The 24,956-nt window shown below is 39.7% G+C and overlaps 1 protein-coding gene across 1 annotated transcript; it reads left to right on the forward strand.

The window, feature by feature from the left end:
* Window positions 1–19,959: 19,959 nt before the first annotated feature.
* On the forward strand, window positions 19,960–24,371 carry CCN3 (cellular communication network factor 3; the record flags this gene model as incomplete). The annotated part of the gene is made up of 5 exons (XM_084282040.1): window positions 19,960–20,025; window positions 20,112–20,340; window positions 20,495–20,746; window positions 22,571–22,779; window positions 24,075–24,371. 5 exons carry the CDS (start codon window positions 19,960–19,962, stop codon window positions 24,369–24,371), a joined length of 1,053 nt encoding a protein of 350 aa, XP_084138166.1.
* Window positions 24,372–24,956: the final 585 nt, after the last annotated feature.

A 24,956-nucleotide genomic window follows, 5' to 3' on the forward strand; every position in this document is an offset into this window, starting at 1 on the left:
ATATCAAAGTGGGCAATCATACTCAGTCATTTCAAATGGAAACCACAGGTCATGGCAAGCTGGGCTATTCTGTGATTTTTGTGAATGAGAAATGAAGAGGTAACTATTCATCAAGTATTCAGTCTCCACATCCAATTAAATGGCACCTCTGTTTTATTGAGCATAGCTTATTTCACTGTACTAAGAGTTTTAAACTAACTTTTCAAAGACTAGTGGACAATTTATCACTACAAATATGGGCAAGCACACTGAAGCCAAGAAACGCTCTGAAAGTATTAAGCTGTTCTGAATAATATTTCAATACAATTGAAGCTGCTGTTTTCATGTCCCTGAAACAGCAGAACCAGAAATATTTGCAAGCTGTGTTGACATTCTTGAACACACCATTAAGCAACAATAAAAGAGGTTGTCATAGCTGCTGTGTCATAATGGAATGAGCTTGTCTCTCTTCAAACTGGTGGTGGCATTTTGCTAGTCAGAACATTAGGAAAAAATGTTAAAACCAGTGCCAGAAAAAAAAAAGGGGGGGGGAGAGAGAAGAAAAGACTCACAAGACAGTATAAATCATCTTTTGTTTTATCTTAGTTCAAGATTTATTCCCTTTTTCTTTCAATCTGTTAATCAATCTTTGAAATAAAAAAAATAATAATAAAAATAATACAGAAATGAAATCTAAACCAATCAAGATTAGTTGCATAACTAACAGAAAATGATTACAGCTATTATATTTCTCTGTCTTGTGCAGCTTGTCAAGAAAAAGCTGTTAAAGTTTGCTTTCAGCACTTTGCAACTGAGTTTGCATCCTGTACATTTCCTCCCTGTTTTTTTATCCTGACCAGAAGCACTTAATGTGTATTGGCCACTACTGACTTAACTGCAGGTACTTTGTGCCAAACCTCCCCTCACTTATGGATTATGCATATCTGGGGATTCAGTACTCAAAACTAAAATATAAGCATATAGCAGGGTGTGATTTTGGTAAAATTAATGATGCAATGCTGTTTAACATTGGATTTCTCACTAGAATTTGCTAAAGAATACATTGTAATAAATAAAAAAATAATTTCAAGGACAAGATTATGCCTAAATATTAATAAGCAGTGAAATGGAAACAGCTAATATGCATATGAATATGCATCCTTAGAATCTTTAATTACACATCTTCATCACTAAGATCATTATTTCACCATCATGATTTCTATAATCATATGTCTATAACCAATGTGGAATGGCATCATTCTGAAGAAGTTACTAACTTCCAGAAACAAGTTTCTCAGGAAAACAACATCTTCTACTCATAATATTCATGCAATAATATTAGAACTGTTAGAACCCATACCTGCATACAGTATACTAGGCCACTAGTATACCCATAAGCACAGCTGTGGTTGCTAGAGACTTCAGACAAGGCAGAGAAAGGTGCAAGATTTATCTTTTGGTTGTTTCAGAAGATAGGTTTTAATACATTAAATATAAAACAAGTGAGAAAAATCTAGCTTAGAACTGAAGTCTGAGGTACTAGGCTTTTAAAGTTATTTGTTCTGTATGATATATAACATATGCATGCTCAGAGTTATACAAACACAGAAGAAACTGTCACTGTCCTGCTCCTTCCAGTTGCTGCATGGATCTTAAGAAGCAGTAAGCAGAAATATTCTTTGAGTTCAATCAACATACTGATATGATCAGAAATCTCTTAAATATGCCCATAAGTGGGCATTGGCTTTGCCGTCTATCACAAGATGGAGGGTAGACAACTCTAGCATGAAATTCTTCAAAAGAATACACATGCTTTGCTTTCATCCAACACAGAGTAAGATTTGCAGCATTTACAGTATTCAAGATGAACTTATTCAACAGGCAGCATTTTGTCCAAACCTGAGGAGAGAAGCAGGGACTGCAGAAATTGAGGTGTAGGGCTTGGAAGCAGTGTCATGTCCCCTTGAGAAAATGTCAACAAGTACATAATTTCATAACTTTAGCTCATGTTTCCAAGTATCTCTGCCACAGAGCATATTTGTGAACAAATATCAGTTGATTACACTTTATTCACAAGAATAAACCTTTCTCAAGTCCCTTTCTTTAAAGACTCACTGTACCTCCTTAAACACCTTTCTCTTGGGCTGCTTCTTTATACGATCTTATGTATGGACAATGAATATGATGATTCCTGCTCTCAGAAAGTCTCTTATTTTCCAAACAATGAATTCACCAGCTCCCTGCCATACTTGCTACCTTTTTTAATTCCTTTTGATTAGAATAAAACCTAGAAGATCATCTTCCATGGATGATTTAATTAGTGCCACAAAGGTGATGAAGGAACTGGAGCACTTTTCTTGTGAGGAGAGGCTGAGAGAGCTGGAAGTTTTTAGCCTAGATATGAAGAGATTAAGGGAGGATCTCATCAATGTATATAAACACTTGACACCAGGCTCATTTCAGTGGTGCCCAGTGCCAGGACAAGAGGCAACGGGCACAAACTGGAGCACACGAGCTTCCATCTGAACATCAGGAAGCACTTCTGTACTGTATGGGTGATGGAGCCCTGCCACATGTAGCCCAGAGAGTTGGTGGAGTCTCCTTCCTTAGATATTTTCAAAGGCCATCTGGACGTGGTCCTGGGCTCCCTGCTCTGTGTGTCCCTCCTTGAGCTGAGGGGTGGGACCAGATGAACTCCAGAGGTCACTTCCAACCTCAGCTATTCTGTGATTCTGTAATTGCATTTTTTGGTGGGAATCTACTTCTTTAACCATTTGCTAACTGTTGATGTTATAATGATTTATTTCTGTTCTTTTCTTTAGAATTGTTAGTAAGAATGTCTGCTCAACAATTCACATATGTACTAAAATGTCAGGTAATAGACATAACAGCAAAAGGTGACATTCAAATATAGCTGTAATTGTATGAGTATTGTATTTATACTGTAATGTTTGTAATTGTCTCCCTGATCTTGTATCTTTAAAAAACTGCACTAAAAAAATAATGTCTGTTTTATCTGGCAATCATGACTTACCTAATCAAAACCTCCTATCAAGTTTGGTAACTCCTTTGAAAGTCTTTTAAGGGATTGATTTCAACAAAGTGGAGCCTGTTTTCATTTCTTTTAATTGCCAAAAGTGGTGCTTCCAATGTTTTTACACCAGGTTAATTTGTAAAAAAAAAAGTGCTAGGAAAAACAAATTAAAGATTTGCTAATAATGTTTCTTTAGGAAATAGGAATATGAAAAATAAAACAGAATCAACCTCTAAATAGGCTGGCATAAGTAAATTGCTAAAGCACATTCTGGATTTTAAAAACAACACCCCAAAATTGAAGATTTCTTCAGCCCTACCTAACTAGAATCATTCTTGTCTTCAGTGTCTTCCAACCTCTAACTTCCAACAGATTCAAGCTCCTCCTCCTCCACAAGGGAACAGCCTCAAGTTTCACCAGGAGAGGGTTTGGTTGGAAATGAGGAGACATTTCTTCTCAGAAAGAGCAGTCGGGCACTGGGACGGGTTGCCCAAGGAAGGTGGTGGAGTCACCGTCTGTGGGGGTGTTCAAGAAGAGGTTGGATGTGGTGCTTAGGGGCATGGTTTAGTGGGTGACATTGGTGGTAGGTGGATGGTTGGACCAGAGTATCTTGGAGGTCTTTTCCAGACTTAATGATTTTATGAGTAATACGTGTTGTCAGCTCTGGGGTTGGACGAGTGAAGAAGAGAAAGAGCACAGTGAATGAAGAAGTCAGCTGAGAGGCTACAGAGATATGAGAGATAGAAGAGAAATTTCTGGTTTTCTCTCCCTGAAAGGAGAGTTGGCATTAATCCCAGAGTCTAAAATTGCAGGTCAGGTGAGTAGTCTGGGCCTCCTGACCATTCAAGCCAAGGGGTTTGCTGGAGTACAATAATCTTCTGGCCCAGAAGCCTGGATTTTCTCCCACTAGAAACAAGGGAAAAGGGAGAAAAATGTGATTGCAACACAGAGCCAAGGCATGCCTGAGATGTGCACACTAGCCAAAGCAGGTGAGTAGCACCATCTGGACCCACACCTTCGGTCTGGTAACAAGTGAAGCATGTTACCCTCTCCTTCCTCCAGTTAGTACACTGCTTATTTAAATTCTTATCCTCTTTATCAAATAGGTCTCTGCAAACCTCTTCCACCTAAAAGGAAACAAGTAACCCTATGCTGCCTTAATTCCATTATTCACATAATATAGCTTGAGATTGAGGAAAAAAAAAAAAAAAATCCTCAATTACATTCACTAAAAAACTGAGGTTTAAGGAAGGCTCTTCAAAAACTTTGGTTTTGAACTAATACAAAGGTTAATGAATCTAGCACAGTTTCAGCCACCAGAAGGATTTTTTCAGCTGACAGAAGCAACTTGAAGGAAAATCAGATAAATGCTATCGGCAGGTGCCAAAATAGTTTTAAATGCAACTTGCAGTGGACTTCCTGAAAGGGATTATTTAGTAGAAAAAGAGGCAAGATTTCATCCCTGCCTTTTTTATGGTTCTATTCTAAAGGTTTCCATAAAAATACTATAATCTGGTTCTTCAGGCCTGAGAAAGGCTTTTATATCTGCTCTAACTTTCAGAGGCCTTTTAAATATTTTGGCAATTGGAGCCATCATTACAGATTGGAAGTCTGTTGAAAAGATACCTTAGAGACATTTGGCTTTACTTTGCATTCTTACAGAAAGAAACTGTTCTGAAGAAATATGGGAAAGAAAATAAAAAGAACTTTACTGTCCTGCTGAGAGTCACTTTACCTATTTTTCCCCTGACCAGACATCCTATTGGAAAAGCACTGCAATGGATACCTGGACTCCAATGACATCCTTTGGACAGGAAATGGACTTTGGCTTTTTCTTCTCAAGGTCTTACTTGCTTTTTTTTTTTTCCTTTGCCACCTTCTGATAATGTCATTATCGAACAGTCCTTTGCTTGAACAATTGAATACCTAAAGGTCCTTGAGATGCTTTTCTCTTTGGATTGAGTTCACTCACCTGCTGGGAAAAACAAGGAATTGGTGCTATGATAACAAGGAAGCTACAGCAGATTGAAAAGGGGATTGAAATTTGATCCAGCGATCAAATCCCTCCAGCTCCAGGGCTAGCTAGGGGTGGTCTGCACAGCCCTGTAACCTATAACATGATACACCTCTATACCACCATCACCTGACATAGGGAAAACACTAACTCCTTGATTTCTTACATGAAGTTGCTGCATAACTTGCCCCTAGAGCACTTACAGCTGTAGTTGTCTTTATGCTCAGCCTAGTTTGCTGTCTGATATTATCCTGGGATGTCTGTCAGTGTTACTTCTCACCCCTACCCCATCAATGATATCAGGCTGCTTTCCCTTAACACAGAGGTTCTTGAACTTTTGGAAGGCCACCAACTCAGACTTCAGCTAGGTCTCGTATAATGACATTAATCTGAAAAGCAGCACAGCACAGCAATTTTCAAAAGTCTTTTGTGGTGCACATAAGAGTGTCCCTAGGTCATGCTATGGGATTATTCTGGGGAGGAATAATACTGTCCAAAAGTTGTATAACTGTTTTTGTTTGTAAAACCTTAATTGCTGTATGTTGGTGAGTATCATCATCAGTATGAGAGCTGGAGGACCTCAAGTTACCAAGATTTTAAGTGTCGTGCTACTAAGAAAGTCTGGAAAAATCAAGGTTTTACCCTTGGTATAAAAGTTCCACTCTACACATATGCTTCCTACATGCTGTTACTTAATATGCTTGAGAGCAACTCTGCCCCAAACCTGCTGATTTTGACGGAAATTTTTTCTATTAACATCAAAAGGTATTAGATAAACCCCAGAGTGTATTTGAGGGAGTGGAGGCAGGACTGCTATGAAGCAGAAAGAGCAGAAAGTCAAAGAATTCAGGAAAGCAATATTTTTGAATGAAATATTATTAATTGAATGAAATATCAGTTAGGAAAGAAATAAGAAAATGTGAAGAGAGTCATCAAGTTAATCAAAGAATTATGAAATGACTGAATCTTGAGGAAAAAAAAATTACAATATTAATGTGCATAAGTTAAGGTATTTAATAAGTTAAGAAACATGCTTTGAGGGTATGAACTACATAGTAGTACATGGTAGTGGGGAGGGAGGTTCTTTTTCCTGAGATCTGAAAATATCTGGGGATTACATTCTGTCAAGTAAGAAAGAGGCTCAAAACCAAATCCAGTCATTATTTGTAAATGTATTGGGATACTTTTGCTTTAATTCTATTTTGTTATAATTCTGATGCTGGACTGAATTTTACAAAATACATATATCCCTATTTTGATGACTTTTGTATGGAAAAGTCAAACAGCTGCATTCCAATACTGGACACTTCCACCTCTTCCCCCCATCTACACTTCAGTGGTTTGGCTGGCACAGAAGCAAGTCAGCCAGCCAAGGGACATGCTTGGTAGAACCCCGTGATGGAGGTGGTGTGTCTGCATATAAGCAAAACAGTTGACAAAGTGGATTAATTCTCCTCATTGACCTTATTTTTATAAATTCTCCGTTTCCTTACTCTCCTCCTCCTCCTTCCTCTAGTGTCAAGCATCTCACCCTTTTGATTTCAGAATACCTTGTCTCTTACTTTTTTGCAGAGATCTCCTTGTTAATGTGGGTGCCCAAGGCATACAGTTCCAGAGGTTGGGTTAATTCTTGATGCATTGACTGAAGCAGTTACATTGAAAGAGGTAATAAAGCCAGACTTCAATGGCAGTGGCATTAAATCCATATGACAGCTATCAAAGATTCCCTTATCAAAAGTTTTCCCACAGTTTTAAAACTTTGGGTGAAGTTTGGACAACCAAAACATTCACAGTAAGATGTAATTCTTTATCCTTTCTGCCTCTGAGATACCGCTTGAATAGAAGTACTCTGAGAACAGAACAAAACAAAACAAAACAAAAAATCACATTTGAGTAAAGTTAAAATCATAGGATCATAGAATGGTTTGGGTTGGAAGGTACCTTAAAGATCAGATAGTTCCAACCCCCCTGCCATGGGTAAGGACACTTAGGAAACTGAAGGCCTCTTTTCAGTCTTGTAAGATAGTGAAATCTAGACAGGCATTTTCAGGCTTCGCCGACGCTGCTTTCTTCCCTGGTGGTTTATTCTCCCCTAATTTTTTCTTTAACATTATCCAAGTTTACTTCCTAGGTACTAAAGACCAAGAAGGGCTATTTTAATCAAAATCTGATGGTACGAAAAATCTCCCTGAGGAGATCAAGTGGTGTTGTAACAGGTTAACATGTCAGCTAGTAGGTTGCCCATATTAAGCTGTGGATCTTTGAAGCTTAATGAACCTTGTGAACTTTCCACTCATCTCACAGTACAGAAACATCTGGGTGAAATAGCATTGAGCTTACTCACTATGAAAACACACAGATGAACACTGACATACCTTCTTTCTCATGTCCATGAATGAAAGTTGAGCTGAAGAGTGAAAAAAATAAAGTTACTGGTATTGAAATCTCTGGAGAGCTGTTTTTTTTTTTTACTCCTTCTGCAACAGAAATTCTGACTTGCTTGGTGATGAGATGTTTCTCCATTCATATTTAACATGTTTAACATGTTCTAAACTGTTTAATACTTTGTTTTTATATGTTTTAAAACTTTGTATTAAAGGAAAAAAAATACACTGAATTTACAAGAGAATCTTCTCCCTCTTCTTTTGTTATAAGTAAAAGTCCTCATTTGAATGCTCCCAAATAATCATGTCAGAGAGAGTACAGAGCTTTCAGGGCTACTCAGCCAAAATCCTTAGGTCTTCCAGCTATCTCTTAGTCCTTTGACCCCAGTCTCTTCTCTGATACTGCTAGTAACAAAATAATTCATTGTAATGGTTTCTGTGATGTGGTTACCTGTCCTATAGATGCTGATCTAGAGGTTTGTCTACATCACAAAATATTGTATGCCTTCATAATCTTTATAATTAGCTAAGCCAAACCATCAGACATGACCAAAAGTTTGTTTAGAATTATGTCAGATAATCATGCTTAAAAAAGATAATGCCTATATTTTTTCTGTTAAATGCTATTAGCATGAAAAATGACTATACACCTTTTTTTTTTTTCTAAATTGCTACTCCATTAAGCCTTTTTACAACTAATGTTTAACTGCTGATAGAATCCTTATTTACAAATTAAGAGGTTTTGTACATTAATTGGACTGATAATTTTAAATTGTAAAACTAACATAATCCAGGATACTAATTTTTATACAACCTGGCACTACCTTTCCACTTGTTCACTGGAGCTATCTCTTCAGTAGATACTTCAGAGTCTAGTTTGACTGTTATCAAAAAAACGTGGATTTGAGAAAAAATATCACCTTCTTAAAATGCTGACACGTTTTTCTGTGTTCACAAAAAAAGATTCAAAAAGGTTTAGAGTTTACACTAAAACATATCACTCTTACATGTATATTAAATGCCCTGACTTGCATTAATAGATGTTATCAAATTACTCAAATGAAAATATTTCAAGTCATGAAAAAAGAATCAGAAAAGAAAAGGAAGAAACATGTTAATGAGGAAGAGGGCATAGTATTTTCAAGAAAATGAAAAGAAAATAGATTGTCTACACAACAAAGAACTCATATTTATTTAAAACAGGTTGATATTGCTGAGACAATATTTGGATGAGCTCTCATGGTGCAGTATGCACATTCTTTTATATTAGTTATGAAACCTGGAGTGATGAAAAAAATGGCTTAAGAGTGCCTTGCAGAAAACATTTACCATGATCATAGACACGGCAACTCCTGCTTTCAGCTTCAACTAATGTCTTCCTTATGATGTAATAAGCTTGTTAATATTATTTAGGTTCCAAGCTGTCATGATCAGAGCTTGTGTCTTCTTCTATGTCTGTACTGTCCCTACTGCATAGTATTATAGGAAGCTTCAATAATATCTATTATAAACACTTTATCTAGTATTTATTAAAATATTTAATATAAATAATGATTAATTAATAATTACCATATGTATTGTATCAGCAAACTACTCCTGCAAAGCAGTTTCTAAGTTATAAAATTTGCTTTGCTGAACTTTTTAAGATACCATTATTAGCCCATGACTGTTTTTGGAGATAGGTTTTGAATAGCTTTTGACATAACAACTGATTAAAAAGTTGTGTTTATTTATTTATTTATTTAATATGTATCTTTTTTCTGCCTGTATTTCTGTAATTCCTCTTTTCCTTTCTCCTGGTTTGTCCCTGACCTCCTTTTATTTCTGTTTCCAGTTTATAAAATTTTTCCCCTCTTCTTGGCAAGAGAAACAGACTTGTGGCCTAGAGACTTTCAAACATACTTCTGTAGCCATGGATTTTGCATACCTAGCCTGCTGTCTGTGCCGTATTTAAACTGAAAGGTTATACCGAAGCAAATATTTCTGGAAATTTTTATGAACTAAAAGAACTTTACAGCCATTTATAATTGTTTGGCATTGGTACTGAAGGCCAAATGGGTGTCAGTAGGCAGGACACACCAGCTGTGTTTGCCAGTCTTGTTAACACCTATGTGAGCTGTTGCAGAGATTAAAGAGCAGAGTCAAGCAAACGAGAGGAAATGGGGCAGAGCACAGCTCTGCTTTGCTTTGCTTTGCTCTCCTCCCTTCCTCTCTCCTCCTTTTTTTACTTAAACTTCCTCACAGGAAAATCAACTTGTGCACGGATGGCAAGTAATCTGAGAGGTGTTTTTTCCCTTTGAAGAGAAGGTGGCTCTTCCGTTCACTGACAAGTGATTGGGTATTTACCAAATGTTTCCGTCTTTTTCACTAAGCAGAAGTTTTACTCCCTTTTCACCCTTGCAGCTCTTTCAATATTTTCTCTTTCATTTAGAATTACATTTGCAGAAGAATCAGCATCCACCAACATCGACAGATATTAAGAACACACAGTACCATCCATTAGTGGCTCTGATGTTCCAGAATGTTCTAAGAACAAGGAAATCTACCTTCAGGTTGATCCTGATGACGGCATCACTACTGAGGGAGTTCATAGTTGCTATTTTATTGAAGCTGCTGTGGCCATGGGGTGGTACAGAAAGCAGTTTACTGACCGTATGCTTTGATATAAAGAGAATGATATTCCATTCCTGGCTCTGGTGGCACCATCTACAGTCCCTAATTTCCCCCTACAAAACCACCAGAGGATACACAGCATAGCACCTACTATGTTTACTGCACCAGCCAAGGATCTATCTCCAACCAATCTCATCTATTATGGGTAGATATAGTGGCCAAATTACTATCTTGCTCATATTTATTCAAAGACTTCCTCATTATTATTTTTCCTTGCAAATGATCTGAAGTCTGGTTATAATGTGACTGTTTTGCTTTGTTGTTATTGTTGTTATTCATAATTTTTCCAATGGAGCAAATGATAGCTTCTAGATTTATTCATAATCTGGGCATTAAGCAGCCGATCCCTGAAATGCACAATGGGACTCTTGTTCTACAGATTTTTATCTAAGTGTTGTTTGCACATCATTGCAAAAGCTCTGTTTTTTATATTGTGTGGCTAGTCAAGAGACCTTTTGAGTGTGGCAGAAAGATATGACTATAGTTCAAGGGCTATGGATGCCAACATAAGTGAATATTAATGCAGGGTGCTCCAGTTTTCTGTAAATATTCTTGTCAGTACTTCAGATTCAAAAATCATAAACCATGAGGTAATGTGAACATCACTAATGAAAATCAATGCACTTAATTTTCTGCAGCATCAGAAATGTTTTTCAATCTATTTCCTCAGCTTTGTGGGCTCTCAGGAGATAATGGCTGCTGACACTCTCAGGACATTAAAAAATTTGCCTCTATAAAGTAACAATCTAGGAAACTTCACATTTGTATTTGCTTAACATTTGCTTTTATTTATAGCTATCTGCTAGCAAATTCATTAAGCAAATGGGACAATGTCCAATTTCCAACAGGATTTGGGTCCCAGATTTGGCAGTGACTTAGAGGAAACCATGTATGATGAGAGAGCCCTGTATCTTACCTCATGTACCTCTGCGAAAATCTTGAGGCTGCGGTGTTCCAAAACAGATGGATTTTTGTGTCTAGTACATACATAGTCTGTCAGGATAACAGTTTCTTTCAAGGCCAGAGGAAGGTGTTCAGGTTCTGCAAGATGCAGTGTATGTGCCAGGCCAGGTGGCTACCACCTGCACAGTCCCTTTGCCTTGGTCAATTCACTCCAGTGCTCTCTGCAGCTTTGGCAGAAGCAGTAATTGAAGTTAGAAACACTGCCCTGGAGCTTCTTGTCACATAACCTCTAAAACCGAACGTATAAAATAACCATCTGGGTTGCAGTTTCCCCCTGGTCCTCTTCATAACTGCTCCCCAGCTGCACAAGCCATAACGGTGTATGCCACACCGTGTGCTACCAGGAAAATGAATCACAATTCACCATGTAGTAACTTTATTTCTTATGACAACTATATACACCTTAGGCTTTCCTGTACTCATGGCCAACTGACTTGTACAAGGAGTTACAAACACCAGTTGAAAGAAACAATATCTACCCTGCCACCAAAAGTAAAATTCTCGAAGAACTGGATGCAGCACAAAAATGATCCACGACAGGCTGCAGGAAACTGATGACAAAGGATCAACCGTAATGTGTATGGCGAGGAACAGCGCTGGCCCACGGACAGTTGGTGGGAGCAGTGACAGAAACTTGGAGAGGCATTTAATTCTCGAGAGAACTGCTGCTCTCAGAAGCTTTGCTGTGGTCAAATTACAAATTACATGCTGTGTCCTCCTGGTGTTTAAGACACTCTACAGAAGTTTGTGGGAAAGTTATGAAGGAACTCATCAAAAAGGAGATGAGATCACGGGATCAGAGCATGAAGCTGAACGCTGCCCAGGAATGGAGCTTCCCTCTCCTACAGGTGCAGAGCTGCTTCTCTTCCAGGACCGCCTGCATTCCTCCCAGATCTCTTCTTTGAAGAGAAGACTAAACAATAATCCCGAATTTTAACAACAGACTTCTGGATCTTCTGCCCATTCCTTGAATTTGGTAATGCTTACAGAACAAGCGAATGTCATGTTAACCCTGATGAATATTTGTACTGAGTTACTTTGAACTTAGAAGCAAACATATCAGCAAGCTGATATGTCCCATGGAAAAAAAAAAAAAAAAAAAAAAAAAAAAAAAAAGGAGGGGGGATTTGAATCCATATCTAGTTTCCATTTCCACAAAAGGGAAAACAGAGGGAGACTGTCCTGGACACTTCTAGAGGAACCAAAGAAAAGAAAATGGGAAAAGAGAACGAACTGTGTTAATGCAGTCTATAAACAAGCCCCTGACTTTGATTTAGGAAAAAAAAAAAAAAAAAAAAGACGTGCTTGTTTGAATAAATTCTTTCTGCTCTATGAGTTTCAGTAGGAAAACCTGGACAAAGTTTAGAGAAACACACACACACACGCACACACACAAAAGCTGAACGGATCATTTACAAGGAATATTGAAAGTATTAAATTATTTGAGTTTGGCTAAACAATGACACAATAACATTTTCAGTCCACAAGTATTTTTAAACTTTATTTTAAACTTTATTTTTAAATGCTGTTTTTACAATGAGGCAGTTTATAAGTGAAGTGAATATGTGGGCCACTCCTTTTAATACAATATCTCCCTGGCAACAGGACCAGCAAAACAGAAAAAGAGATTAGGTGACCAATTGTTTCTTCCATCTCTCATGTCTTCGATTTCTTTGCTGGATGGCTGATACAGTGCTCGGACTCAGTGACTCCGCTGGGTGGGTGAAGCTCGACTCGGTATGTTTCCTTTGGCAAAAATCATTGCATGCAGTTAGAAGGTATGCTGTGTTGATATCATATGGCTGTCTAAAGGAGAAAAAAATCTCTTTGTAGTGCCAACAGAAAAGGCTTGGCTATCACAAGATCAAAATTTCAGTATTTCCTTATGAGCATTTTTAAGCCCTAACTTAGAGAAACAGCAAAGAGATTTTGGGAAGATCAGAAAATTAGTCCAGGAACTATGGCTGGGAATGGTTCCCTGGAAGGGCACCCGGCTTGCCAGCCCAGAATGTTACTCATGGACACTGCAGGAACTCAGAACTGATGATGGAGAAAATGCAGATGTATTACTAACATAGATAAATGATACTCAAAGATAAATGATACTCAAAATCAGATGTCTGACCTGAAATGTATGATCTTCAAATTTATTCCGGTTAGAAAAGAGGAACACCTTGCAGCAGGCATCCCTGATACAACTTTTTGTAGCTGTACTGCGTCCCTGCCCTTCTCACTCAGAGACAGGAGTGCTGTAATGCACTCCCAAAACCCCTAAAATTGCAGTTGTTACACAGTGGGTCAGTGCTTGTGGATATGGATATTCCTCTGTAGGGAACGTATTCTCATAGTTCCCTGCCTTCACTGGCTAGTAACTTGCTCTATGAGCAAAAGCTGGTTTTAACCTTAAAAGCCTTAAATGGTAAGAATTACTTCTGAGACTGCCTCTTCACCAGTGGCACAAATCTACAGCAGAGATTACAGAGAGTGCTCAACCTAAGAGGGTCCAATTTAATTGCATTTTGTTTGTTTTCATTGCCTTGCATTCCCAGTAGATTCACAGCCTCTAATTCAGATCTCAACCAATTCAAAAACCTCTGGAAGTGTTCATTCCCAGGACACACCGTAAGTTTTGTTTGTTTTCCCAAGATTTTTCTCTTTCAGTTAAGGCCACAAAAGAATATGACAAAAGCATATTGCAAAATGAAATGAAAGCTATAAAGCATGTTTTCATTACTTATGGCCAGATTATTCAGCTCTTGGCAGACACCAACGCGGATATGGGAAACAGGCATGAAGGACAGCCCTAAATCATGCCATTTAGTAACAAACCTGACTTGGCAGAGTCAGGAACTGTCAATTAGCTGAATTAGTTAGCCATACTCCTTTCTTTCAGACATGCTCAAAGAATGTTCTTTAGAGAAGAAAGAAAGACGGGGAAAATCCATTCTGCTGATCTAACTTTCTGATTGCAGAACAACAATTTTATCACCATTAGGATCCTCCAAATGCCAGCCTGTTCTTCTAGCCCTTACTCACACGTGTATTCCTTTCTCAAAAACAATTTGAGAGGCAGTCATGCCTCTTTTCATCCATGAAAAGATTTTTAAAAAAAAGAACTTCTTCTGAAGCTCTTGAAGTAGAAATTAAGTGGTATGTTCCTCAAAGATCTCATTGGCCATCTACACCAAAATAAATTTCATTCCATGAAAAATGAAAGGAAAAATTCCCCAATTCTTTTTATCTATTATCATCTTATGCAGTAAAAAGGAGCAAACTTAGACTCTTAGTAATATCAGTCTGGTTTTCAGATACAAAGCACAAGTATATATTTGGGATTAATGAATTTTTAAATCAAATGAAATAAGCAAATGCTCTAATTTCTTTGGGGAGCAAATATTAATGACTGATTTCTGGGACAATTCTCATCTCTTTGCTTCCCAACATAGCAGAAATCAGCACTACAGAACGTGAGTGCACAGAACTGAATATGCACACGCATATTGCCATCCTGAACAGGAGCAGGCAAGCATACAACATCCCGTGGCACGCAACATCTACCCACAGAGTCCTTGTATAAAAACATCATTTTGGTGAGATGCAGCATAGCTCTCCTTCATGTTACTTCAGGTACTTTGTTCAGTAATGTCCCTCATCCTCCCCAAACTAACAGTTATATTTTGTGGCCATGGGGGTACGGAGAATTCCAGGGCATGAAGAATTAAATGCTAGTCTAAAGAATGATAGCCCTAAGCAGTGTGGACATGAGCTGTTCCCACCCTACTTATCTGTAGCAGTATGAGTACAGTGTTTGTCCTTCTTGGCTGTCTTCTTTTCCAGAAATCTCAGCCCACACGAAACCACAGCAAACACTTTCACCTGCACTCTTCTCACTTCAAAGGGCAGAGCTTTTTCAACATTAGTAAGAAAAAATTGTAAATGAAAAAAATAAAAGCTTTCTTAAAAAAATAAAATTCCTCTTATGTTCCCCAAAACAGCAAAAAACAAAAAGACATACATAGCAACTTCGCCTGGTGACTTGTGCTAGAAGTATTCCCAGCAGGCCCTATAGCTAAAATAAGTTTGGAAGAAAGAAATTGAGGAAACTTTTTTGGTAGAACATACAGACTGCATTAAACTGGAACATTTTGTGAATTTCTTTTAAGTACACGGAATTGTCTGAGTCAAAAGCAATGATGCAACTCCCCATCCCCACTTAACTCATTCTGACATTTTCTAAATTGTTTCAATTTTAAACAAAATGTTATTTAAGTCCAAAGTTAAATCTCTAAAATAAAGACATTTTGCTTCCAACACATTCTTTTTTTTGTTTTCCAGATTTCTAATTTGCCAAAACTGTGATGATATAGGAGGCATATCTCAAAAAAATAAAATCCAATTTACTGTCACTTGCACAATTCTTAAGTATTTCAAAACTGATGGTATTGTTGCATAGGCTAAATGGAATTGTAAAACACTACACATAAAATGCTGTATAAACTAACAAGTACAATACTTCTATAGGCAGAAGGATAATATATTTTTAATTTCAACTAAAAAACACAACCATGCTTAAGTTTGAGGGTCTGATTCTGATAATATTGTCATTAGAAAAATGATTACACCTTAAATCCTACTTAAAAGAATTATACAAGAAACAGTGTTAAAGATGGAAGAAAACAGCTGCTTTTCTGGAATATCCATCTTTTAGGTGAAACGGAATTCCTTTTGAAGAGAGAAGTCATTGGGTTCACTGCATGTACTAGTGGGGAAAATTCTCTGGCCTGGTTTACTCAGGAAGAACACACACAGTCATATTGACCTCCAGTGGCCTGACCTATCTTCACCGTCCCAATCATGATATATGCAAGAGGTTTATCAGTAAACTTCCTCAGCATGAACAGATGCTTTCAGGAACAGATGGTTTTACTCATGGTGAACAGCTCCTTTGATAATATTTAAGCTGATCAGAACTTAAGAGCTTTTTGGTTCAGTACTATTTTCCTTCTCAGAATCTTTCCAGTGGGGTACTAAGTGCATCTTCTAGGTATTGATGCTATCCTCTAGATCCTACCGAAAAGGATCTATGTATCAAAATACAGAACCTATTCTATGAACATAGTTCTGTTGCCTAATGGCAACGGGTATCCCACTGTGAATAGGAAGCACTCAGTCTTGGCATAGAGCTGAAGGGACTCTTCATGAACTTGTGTAGCTCTTCACGGGAAGCAATCTTCTCATATTTTCTTGATAAGAAGCTCAATAAGAATTAAAACTGTTCATTAACACTGACATCAGAAGTAATGTCACCAGCATCTGAGTCTGATATTTGTAGCTCAGATATCACCTTCAAGATTAACCACACCATCAATCAATACTAAAGCCTCAAATGTTGAGGATAAACAAACAACAACAACAAAAAAAAGTCAAACAGCAGCTTCAGAATTCTAGCCATGTAGACTAGTGATATAACCACAGACAAATGGAGGAGAGTCCACTTGCATCTTGGACAGATCTCCTCTGAAACACAGTGATTGTGGTACATACCTCAGAGCATCTCTACCAGCTCAGACAGTTAGGACTGTTTTAGTTACACCAGTTTCATCTCTGGGTGAAGAAACTCTCATGTGGAGAGGAAACAAGGCAAAAGGAACAAGTTTGTTATCAAGCCTACTGTTTCGTTATTAGTATGTCAAGTGTAATGTATATTTTGGATTTCAAGCTGTCATCTAAGTGGAGCAGGACTAGCTAAATGGAGGACTAGCTAAAACTAGCTTGAAATTTTCATGAAAAATATTGTAACTGTAAATGTTAAAAATTGTATTGTAAATGTAAAAGTAAAAATTCTGTGGGACTGTGGCCTTTGCAGGAGGTTGGACAAGTGGCTAGCTTTAAAAAGAGGGATGTTGCTGTGAATGTTTTTAAAGTCTGTTACATACCTAGGTACCTCTGGATAGGAATAGGATCCAGAACCAGAAAATCTGTAGGAGTTAAAACCAGCTTTATTTGTAATCTCTGCTTCCAGTCTTTTAGACAGAGGCCATAAACAATCTTGTGCTGTGTAAGTAAATAGGCTGGGTAAAAGTGACATATTGAATGTTATTAGCTCTATGGACATAAGGACCTGAGTGAAACATCATGTCCAGACAGCACTGCTAGAGGTTTAGCCCAAGGCAGAGATGTAAATCCAGAGGGAGAAATATTTGCATGCAAAGGCAAAGGAGAACATAGCTGTGGATGAGATTGGGCATATGTTCTCTGCACAAAAATGCAAAGCTCTATTCCTTCCAGAAAGAAAAGATATCTGGGAAGCACTTCATGCTTCAGTAATGCTTAAGTGCAACTTAAGGCACATTATCTGGCTTGCTTAAGCATTCACAGCAATTAGCAGCTTAATTTTAAAGCTAAGATTATAGAACACTTCAGTGTTTGTTCTGCATGGCCCCTAGTTAGCATCTTACACACCTGTACAGGTTATATCCCGAAGAGTTAGAAACTGTAGATAACCAGCTTGTTTTCCTTTTACTAGGTACCATGCAAGACTTTTCTTGCCTGTGACCTTGGCTTGGGAAATCCCTTATGTTTATACTTGGAGTTGGAATTGTACTCCTGGACTCTGTTCCTGAATTCACGCTTCTCAACACTGTTCGTCGACCGTGTCTTCCTGCAAAGTGAAGAGCAGAGTTAATTTCTTTAATTTAATTTCTTAATTTCTTTACATATTACTCTTTGCAAAACCAAGACCCAAGGTGGCAGCCCAAATATTAACCCAATTAAACAGAGTAGTATAAAAAAGCAAACCCAGAGAAACTAAAATATTCATTTGCATGTACTAGTTTTATAGCATGAGTAAGTGCTATTCATTGTCAGCTGAGCCAGCAATAAAACCATCCACCTGATCATTATTTTATTCTGAATAATAACAAAGGGCGCTTTCATATGAAAAAATTATGTCAGTCTTAAAAGAGTTGTAAAACAAGTACGGACAAAAAGATTCGCTTCCAGAAAGATGAAACAGCATCTTAGAATGGGTAATTCCAAAAGAGTCCAAATTATGCCTGCTTTTTGGGGGCAGAAATGTCTGGAAAAAGGAATTTGTCCCTACAGCACTAAACTGCAGTATCACCTTATTTTTATAACTGGTATTTTATAAGAAAATGGCACCATAATAAATATAGTGAATAAAGATAAAGCAGTTGATTTTTCAAAATTAACTACGCTGGTAAATATTCTTTTATTCTCTCTGCAGTTTTATGCGCTGAAACATTTTTTTATAGACTGGAATATATTTAAGAGTGAAGTAGTCTCATTTAAAGGGAAGGTAACTTTCCGTGGCTGTGATTATTGCTACCAAAAAACTCATCAGAGTCACACAGAGCGGGACAGGCAAAAACAGATGTTGCACGTGCCCCTCTGGCTTACAGCCTTGCTTCTGGGAAGACTACAGGAACAGCAGTGCTTCTTTTTAGCAAAATGCAACATTAGCTTGGCCAACAGCATTGGTCCTTCTGTTCACAAGCAAGGTACTATAAAAATGGCTTTATACTGATTGCCTAAATTAGAGAAGAAAGCAAAGAAGCAAGAGGACAAAAAAAAAAAAAAAAAAAAAAAAAAAGGAGATAAGGAAGCTGAAATGGCCTCTGTGGCAGTGGATAACTGAAATAACCTCAAACTGATGCCCAAGCTGTTAGTAAGGTTTGAACACCCCTATGTTCCCCTTTGCCCAGATGACAGCCTTTTCCAAAAACCCAGCTGTTCCCACGCAGCATCACGAAAGGTGAAGTGACTTTTGTTCAAAACAAAACTTGCTTTTGGTGATTGCTGGTTCTGCACTGAGCGTTGCTTTGGCTTAGAGTGACAGCAGCCTTGTAAATTCATGAGTACCACTTGTGTCATGTCTTAGGCTTAAAAGGCATCCTGTTTTCACTAGCCTGTCTACAACCCCTGTTTATTTTTCAAATGTTTTTTCTTTAACAAGCCGCAACAGAACCCAGTGCATATTACCTGCCTCAGACAACTGTGGATGGAGAACATCTATATCCTAGAGAGACCCAAGGCCACCTGCCTTGGGCAGAAGATAATTTCTGACACAGATAACATGTTAAAAGGTTTAGTCTCCCATAAGCTCTGCCTATATCACTGCAGGTACATACACTCAGGTAACTGCAGGTACCATCTGACAGAGCAGTGGAGCAGGCCACCCAGAGAGGTTGTGGAGTCTCCTTTGGAGATATCCAGAACCCACTGGGATGTGATCCTGTGCAACATGCTCTAGGTGACCCTGCTTGAGCAGGGGGGTTGGACTAGATGATCTCCGGAGGTCTCTTCCAACCTCAACCATTCTGTGGTTCTGTGATACCACTCAGGTAACCGCGCACTGGAGCTACTTCTCCAAAGCACTCCTGAGGCTTGACGTGTCAGCGTGCCCAGGTGAGGCCGGTGTAAGCATGGCTGTGTGTGTGTGAAGTCCAAATCACCACCCCATGCTGCACCATGGCTGTGTCGGTCCTTGTTCTCCATCACCCCCTCATGTTGCACAGAGAGCAAGGAGCTCGCTGTGCAGCCCTGAACCCAGCAAGCCAATGCTTTGTGGCAACAAGCAGTGCTTAAAAACTTGAAAAATTAGTTTATTGACGAGGGGGTGTCACACCTGCAAGGCTCTCCCCTCATGGGGCACACTGAGGGCCTCAGAGGGAGCGGGGCCGGGCCCTCTGCGGGTCATGGCGGGCCAGGACCCGGCACTGAGGGGCAGGAGGAGCCGGGGGGAGCCAAGCTCGGCTCCAGCTCCAGCTCCAGCTCCCCGCCTCCGGCGGGACGGAGAAAAGGGGGGTGGAAATCGCTCCCCGCCGTCTCTTATAAAAGCGGCCGCAATGGCTCTGCCGCCACAGCTCGGCGGGGAGGCGGCGGCCGGGAGCATGGTGCCGGGCGGCGGGCAGGGCTTGGCCGCCCTGCTGCTGCCGCTCCTCCTCCGCCTGTGCGAGGCAAGTGCGGGACTGCAAGCGGGGCTGTCAGAGGGGGGAGCCGCCGCCGCCCTGACCCGATTTTTCCCCGTTTTGTTCCCCGTTAGGTGGGCGGCCGGGAGGCGGCGTGTCCCCGGCCGTGCAGCGGGGGGTGCCCGGGGGAGGCTCCGCGCTGCGCCCCGGGGGTGCCGGCGGTGCTGGACGGCTGCTCCTGCTGCCCGGTGTGCGCCCGGCAGCGAGGCGAGAGCTGCTCCCCGCTGCTGCCCTGCGACGAGAGCGGCGGCCTCTACTGCGACCGCGGCCCCGACGACAGCGGCGACACCGGCATCTGCATGGGTAAGGCGGGCGGGGGGCCGCGGGCAGTGCCCTCAGCCTGCGGCTCCCCGCCTAAAAGGGGGGGGTTAAAGCGAGACCCCCGGGGTCCGGCAGTGAGGGGTGGGAGGGTGCTGAGCGTGCCGTCGGGGTGATCTTAATTCATTTTCCTCGGCAGTGCTGGAAGGGGATAACTGCGTGTTCGACGGGATGATCTACCGCAACGGGGAGACCTTCCAGCCCAGCTGCAAGTACCAGTGCACCTGCCGGGACGGGCAGATCGGCTGCCTGCCCCGCTGCAACCTCGACCTGCTGCTCCCCGGCCCGGACTGCCCCTTCCCCAGGAAGGTTGAAGTGCCCGGAGAGTGCTGCGAGAAGTGGATCTGTGACCCGAAGGACGAAGTGATTTTGGGAGGTTTCGCTATGGCTGGTGAGGAAACTAAAGCTTATAATCACACTGGGAGAGAAGGTGATACACTGGGAATATCCGTGGGCTTGCAAAATCCTAAAACATGTTGCTTTGTGCTCCTTCTTTTTGATTTTTCCTCCTCTATAGTGACCAGTAAGTATAACACAGGCTATGAATAAAGGCTGTGAATGTAAAGGTTATGAATGAATAGGTAAAGAAAAGATAGTCAGAGGATGAATTGTGCACCACAGTTTTAAAATGTAGTTTACCTGAGTTAGTTTCCAGTTCTGGGATTTCTGTTTGTCTGCTACGGGGTAGTTCTGTGAGTGGAATAAAACAGGGACAAACTCATAATCCTCCAAACATTATTTTGCCCCTGTACTCAAAACTGCAGTCTTGCCGTTTGCCCTGCAAGAATATGTTACATCATAAATACCACTTTAACAGCTTAGTCTACAAAAGACTTCCACCCCCCCCCCCTTACCCCCCCGAAATTCCCCAGCTATTACAAGTGGTCAGCCTGGTAGCTAAAATGCCAACAAATTCCTTTCTGTCTGTGCTAGAGCTCTCATCATTATTGTTGGCATTAAAAACATTACAAAATACTTGGAGAAGCAGTAGTTATAAGTACAGCAAGTGGATCTGAAAACAAAAAAATTCCAAAACACAACTCAAAGTGCTTTTATAATTGAAAAAAAAAATAGACTACGTAATGTTTTTACCTGTTTTCTTACTGAATTATGTGTCCCTCCCCTTTAAATCAGGCTATCAGTTCAACATGAATTTTCGCAAGCTACTTTTACTGAGAGTAGAGGGCTCTGCATTCTCTTCCAGTCACTGCTCTTTGTGGTGTTAAGGAGTTACTTATGCTGAAACTCGGCTAATCCATTTGAAAAACAATTAAAGAATGATCCAGGAAGAAAAGCTCTAACAACTTTTCAGAATTCTCCAAAGTGTCGGATGTAAGACACATAAAATGTAAATGAAAAGCTTGCTGACTTTCTACTATCTTTCATTTTCTTTGATTTTTAATTTTTTATTTTTGACTGACAAGGTAATCCTTATAATGCCTACAGATTGATTATCTGGATTCTTTCTAGCAGTGGCCATCTGTCTTGGAAAGCCACCTTTTTGGATCTTTATCTTTCAAAAGACAAAAATGCATTTCTAAGGAAGCTTAACAGCCAAAGCTGTAGGAGTAATGCAGGAAAATTCATGTGACTGTCTCATGTGACTGAGACAGCATTCTGTTTGCTCATATGATAACTGCTGAACCAAACTATACAGTTAGCAATATTTGCATAATGCAGCTTAACACATCCATGAGGGCAGAACAGGTATTCAGAGTTGGTGGTGGCTTTGAGCAACTGATAACAGCTGGAAATTCCTTCCTTCCTTCCTTCCTTCCTCCCCTCTATCACCCATCTATAATCTGTCAATAGTTGACAAGGTTGCGTTACTTTATGACTGTGGGAATACAGCAGTTTACTTCCCTGCTGTTTATTAGTTTAGATGAATCATCCAACCTCTCTCAAGTCATATCTAATACAAATATTTTTGTGACAGCTTTAGAACAGATTTGTAATATGTTCCCATCAGAAAGAATGATGATTAAAGACTAGCTGAAGCACTGTTCTGATGGCATGCACCTTTCAGTTGACTTTTAGACATAGGAAGTAACCATCCAGGGCTCCTAAACAAGCAGATGTTAAAATTCTTAAAGCATGAATTTTGGACCTTTTTTTTGGTCTCTTGTTTTGTCCCACATGTAGTAGAGGTCAGTTAGTTACTGGGCTTTCCCATAAGTTTTTCCTGTAATAAAGTTCTGTGGGGTTTTGTCTCCAGCATACAGACAGGAGGCCACACTTGGGATCGATGTGTCTGATTCAAGTGCCAATTGTATTGAACAGACAACAGAATGGAGTGCTTGTTCCAAAAGCTGTGGAATGGGCTTTTCCACCCGTGTCACCAACAGAAATCAGCAGTGTGAGATGGTGAAGCAGACACGCCTTTGCATGATGAGACCTTGTGAAAACGAAGAGCCATCTGATAAGGTAAGCTGCAAGCAGTGACAGGGAGCAGGATCTCTTCAGCTGCGATGCTACAGTTGCAATATTAGAGTCTAGAATGCTCCAGGTACAAGTGTGTGCAAATGCACCTTTTAGCATATGGGCAGCAAGCCCACTATTTTTGAAAAGCATTAGATTTGCCACATATGTTCAGCAGCTTTGTGCTGCACATCATTTGAGCCATCCCAAACAGATCAGATTTCTAGTTCAGTGAGCATCTTAGAACTGCAGAGAAATGTGTGAAATCCTGCAAAATCTGCTTGGGTAAACTAAACGTTTTCTCAGTCCTTATGATGCTTTGCCAAAAGCAAACCCAACCCTGACACTTAAGGGGCAATAAATGTGTTTCTAAGGGAGCTGAGGTTTTTTTTTGCTGCTACTACACCTTACACAAGTGTTGGCTGTCAGAGAGAATAACATCTAGTTAGGGAAGAGACCATCAATTTTGTAATGTTCTCACACTGGAAAGCATTGCTAAGGCCTTTGCTGAATACTCTATGCAGTTTTGAATGCTGTGTCTAAGAAGGATGTGAAACATTTGGAAAGAGGCAGGGAGATTAACAGGAATGGTCAGAGGTCTAGAAAATATTCTTCTAATGAAAAATTGATAAAACTTCACTTTTTCTGAAAACAAGGGAACAAACATGAGTTCCCATAACAGTGCTGAGTCCATGGTGGACATGACAAGAAGGGGTGAGCTTAGACTGCCAGATAATTAAGACAAGAGAAAACCTTCCACGTGGTAAAAATAGCGAACCTGGATTGTACAGTGCAGTTGTGGCGTCTCTGTCACTGAAGACTTCCAAGGACAAGTTAGACAAGCATCTGTTAAGAATAACTTGGATAAAGTTGGTTCTGTCTTGGGTCTCAAGATTGGGGCAAGTCTTCAGAGGTTTGTTTTAGCCTTCTTTTTTCTTCCTGAATCGAGTCCTGTAACTTGGTTGTTTGGCTTCCTCATTTTCTGAAGGAACTACAGTTACCTGAGAATTTTTTTCCATTTTCATAATGAATGTTGGCTTGTCTTGCCTCAGATGACAACAGTGGGCTTTAATTATTTGTCATTTATTACTCTGCCAATAACATACTGACATCAAGGTGAGAACTTGCAGGGATGAGAACCAATAAGTAACTATTGAAATAACTGCAAAGTCCTACTGATGTAGAACTAGCAAAGAACAAATTTCAGTTTTCAGAGTAGACCTATATCCCTGATGGTCAATGTTTAACCGCTTTCTGTTTTGTGCCATGTTATATCTAATGTCTTTTCATATTTCTCTTAGAAAGGGAAAAAATGTATCCGAACAAAGAAGTCCCTGAAAGCTGTTCGCTTTGAATACAAGAACTGCACTAGTGTGCAGATGTACAAACCGCGTTACTGTGGCCTCTGCAGTGATGGGCGATGCTGTACTCCACACAACACCAAAACAATTCAAGTTGAGTTCCGCTGTCCTCAGGGCAAATTCCTAAAAAAGCCGATGATGTTGATCAACACCTGTGTCTGTCATAGTAACTGTCCTCAGAGTAACAACGCTTTCTTCCAGCAGTTAGATCCTGCATCTAGCGAAGCAAAAATATGAAATGCATGATTTGTGTTGCCCAAAAGGTATGTAGTTCATACACAACTTGACCCACAATCAGGTGAATGTAATAATTGCATATGTAAAATATCTAAGATTTTTTCAAAACTAAGTGCTTTTGTTTTTCCTGTAGTTTATTGAATACCTCATTTGACATTTCCCCCTCTCCAAATGTCTTTTATTCACTTGAAGGAAACTGTACCTTGGACAGAGCCTTCTTTTTTTCTTAACAGTGGCATGGAGATTACAAAGAGAACAGCTAGTCTTTCCCTTTGAGTTTAGGGGATAATGCCACAAACTTTGGTAGGAATAAGACTGGGCTTTTTAATAATAAATGGATTCCTTGGAGAATTCATGATAGTGTGCCACATAAGCTTCCGGGTTCTTAACTTCACTTTGCATAATGTGTATAAACATTTACACACTGTTCTTTCTTCCATTCTAATGAAATTCTTTCTGGTAACCATAAAAATCTTTCTGATGAGAGTGTTGAATTCTTGTGGCTTATAATATATCTTCTTTCTGTACCTCTTGACATTCTCTGAGGTTAATTTTGCACATATCCTCAGAAATGACGTAGCTAAG

The sequence above is a fragment of the Netta rufina genome, assembly GCF_964035555.1.
Source record: "Netta rufina genome assembly, chromosome: 2".
NCBI classification, from domain to species: Eukaryota; Metazoa; Chordata; class Aves; order Anseriformes; family Anatidae; genus Netta; species Netta rufina.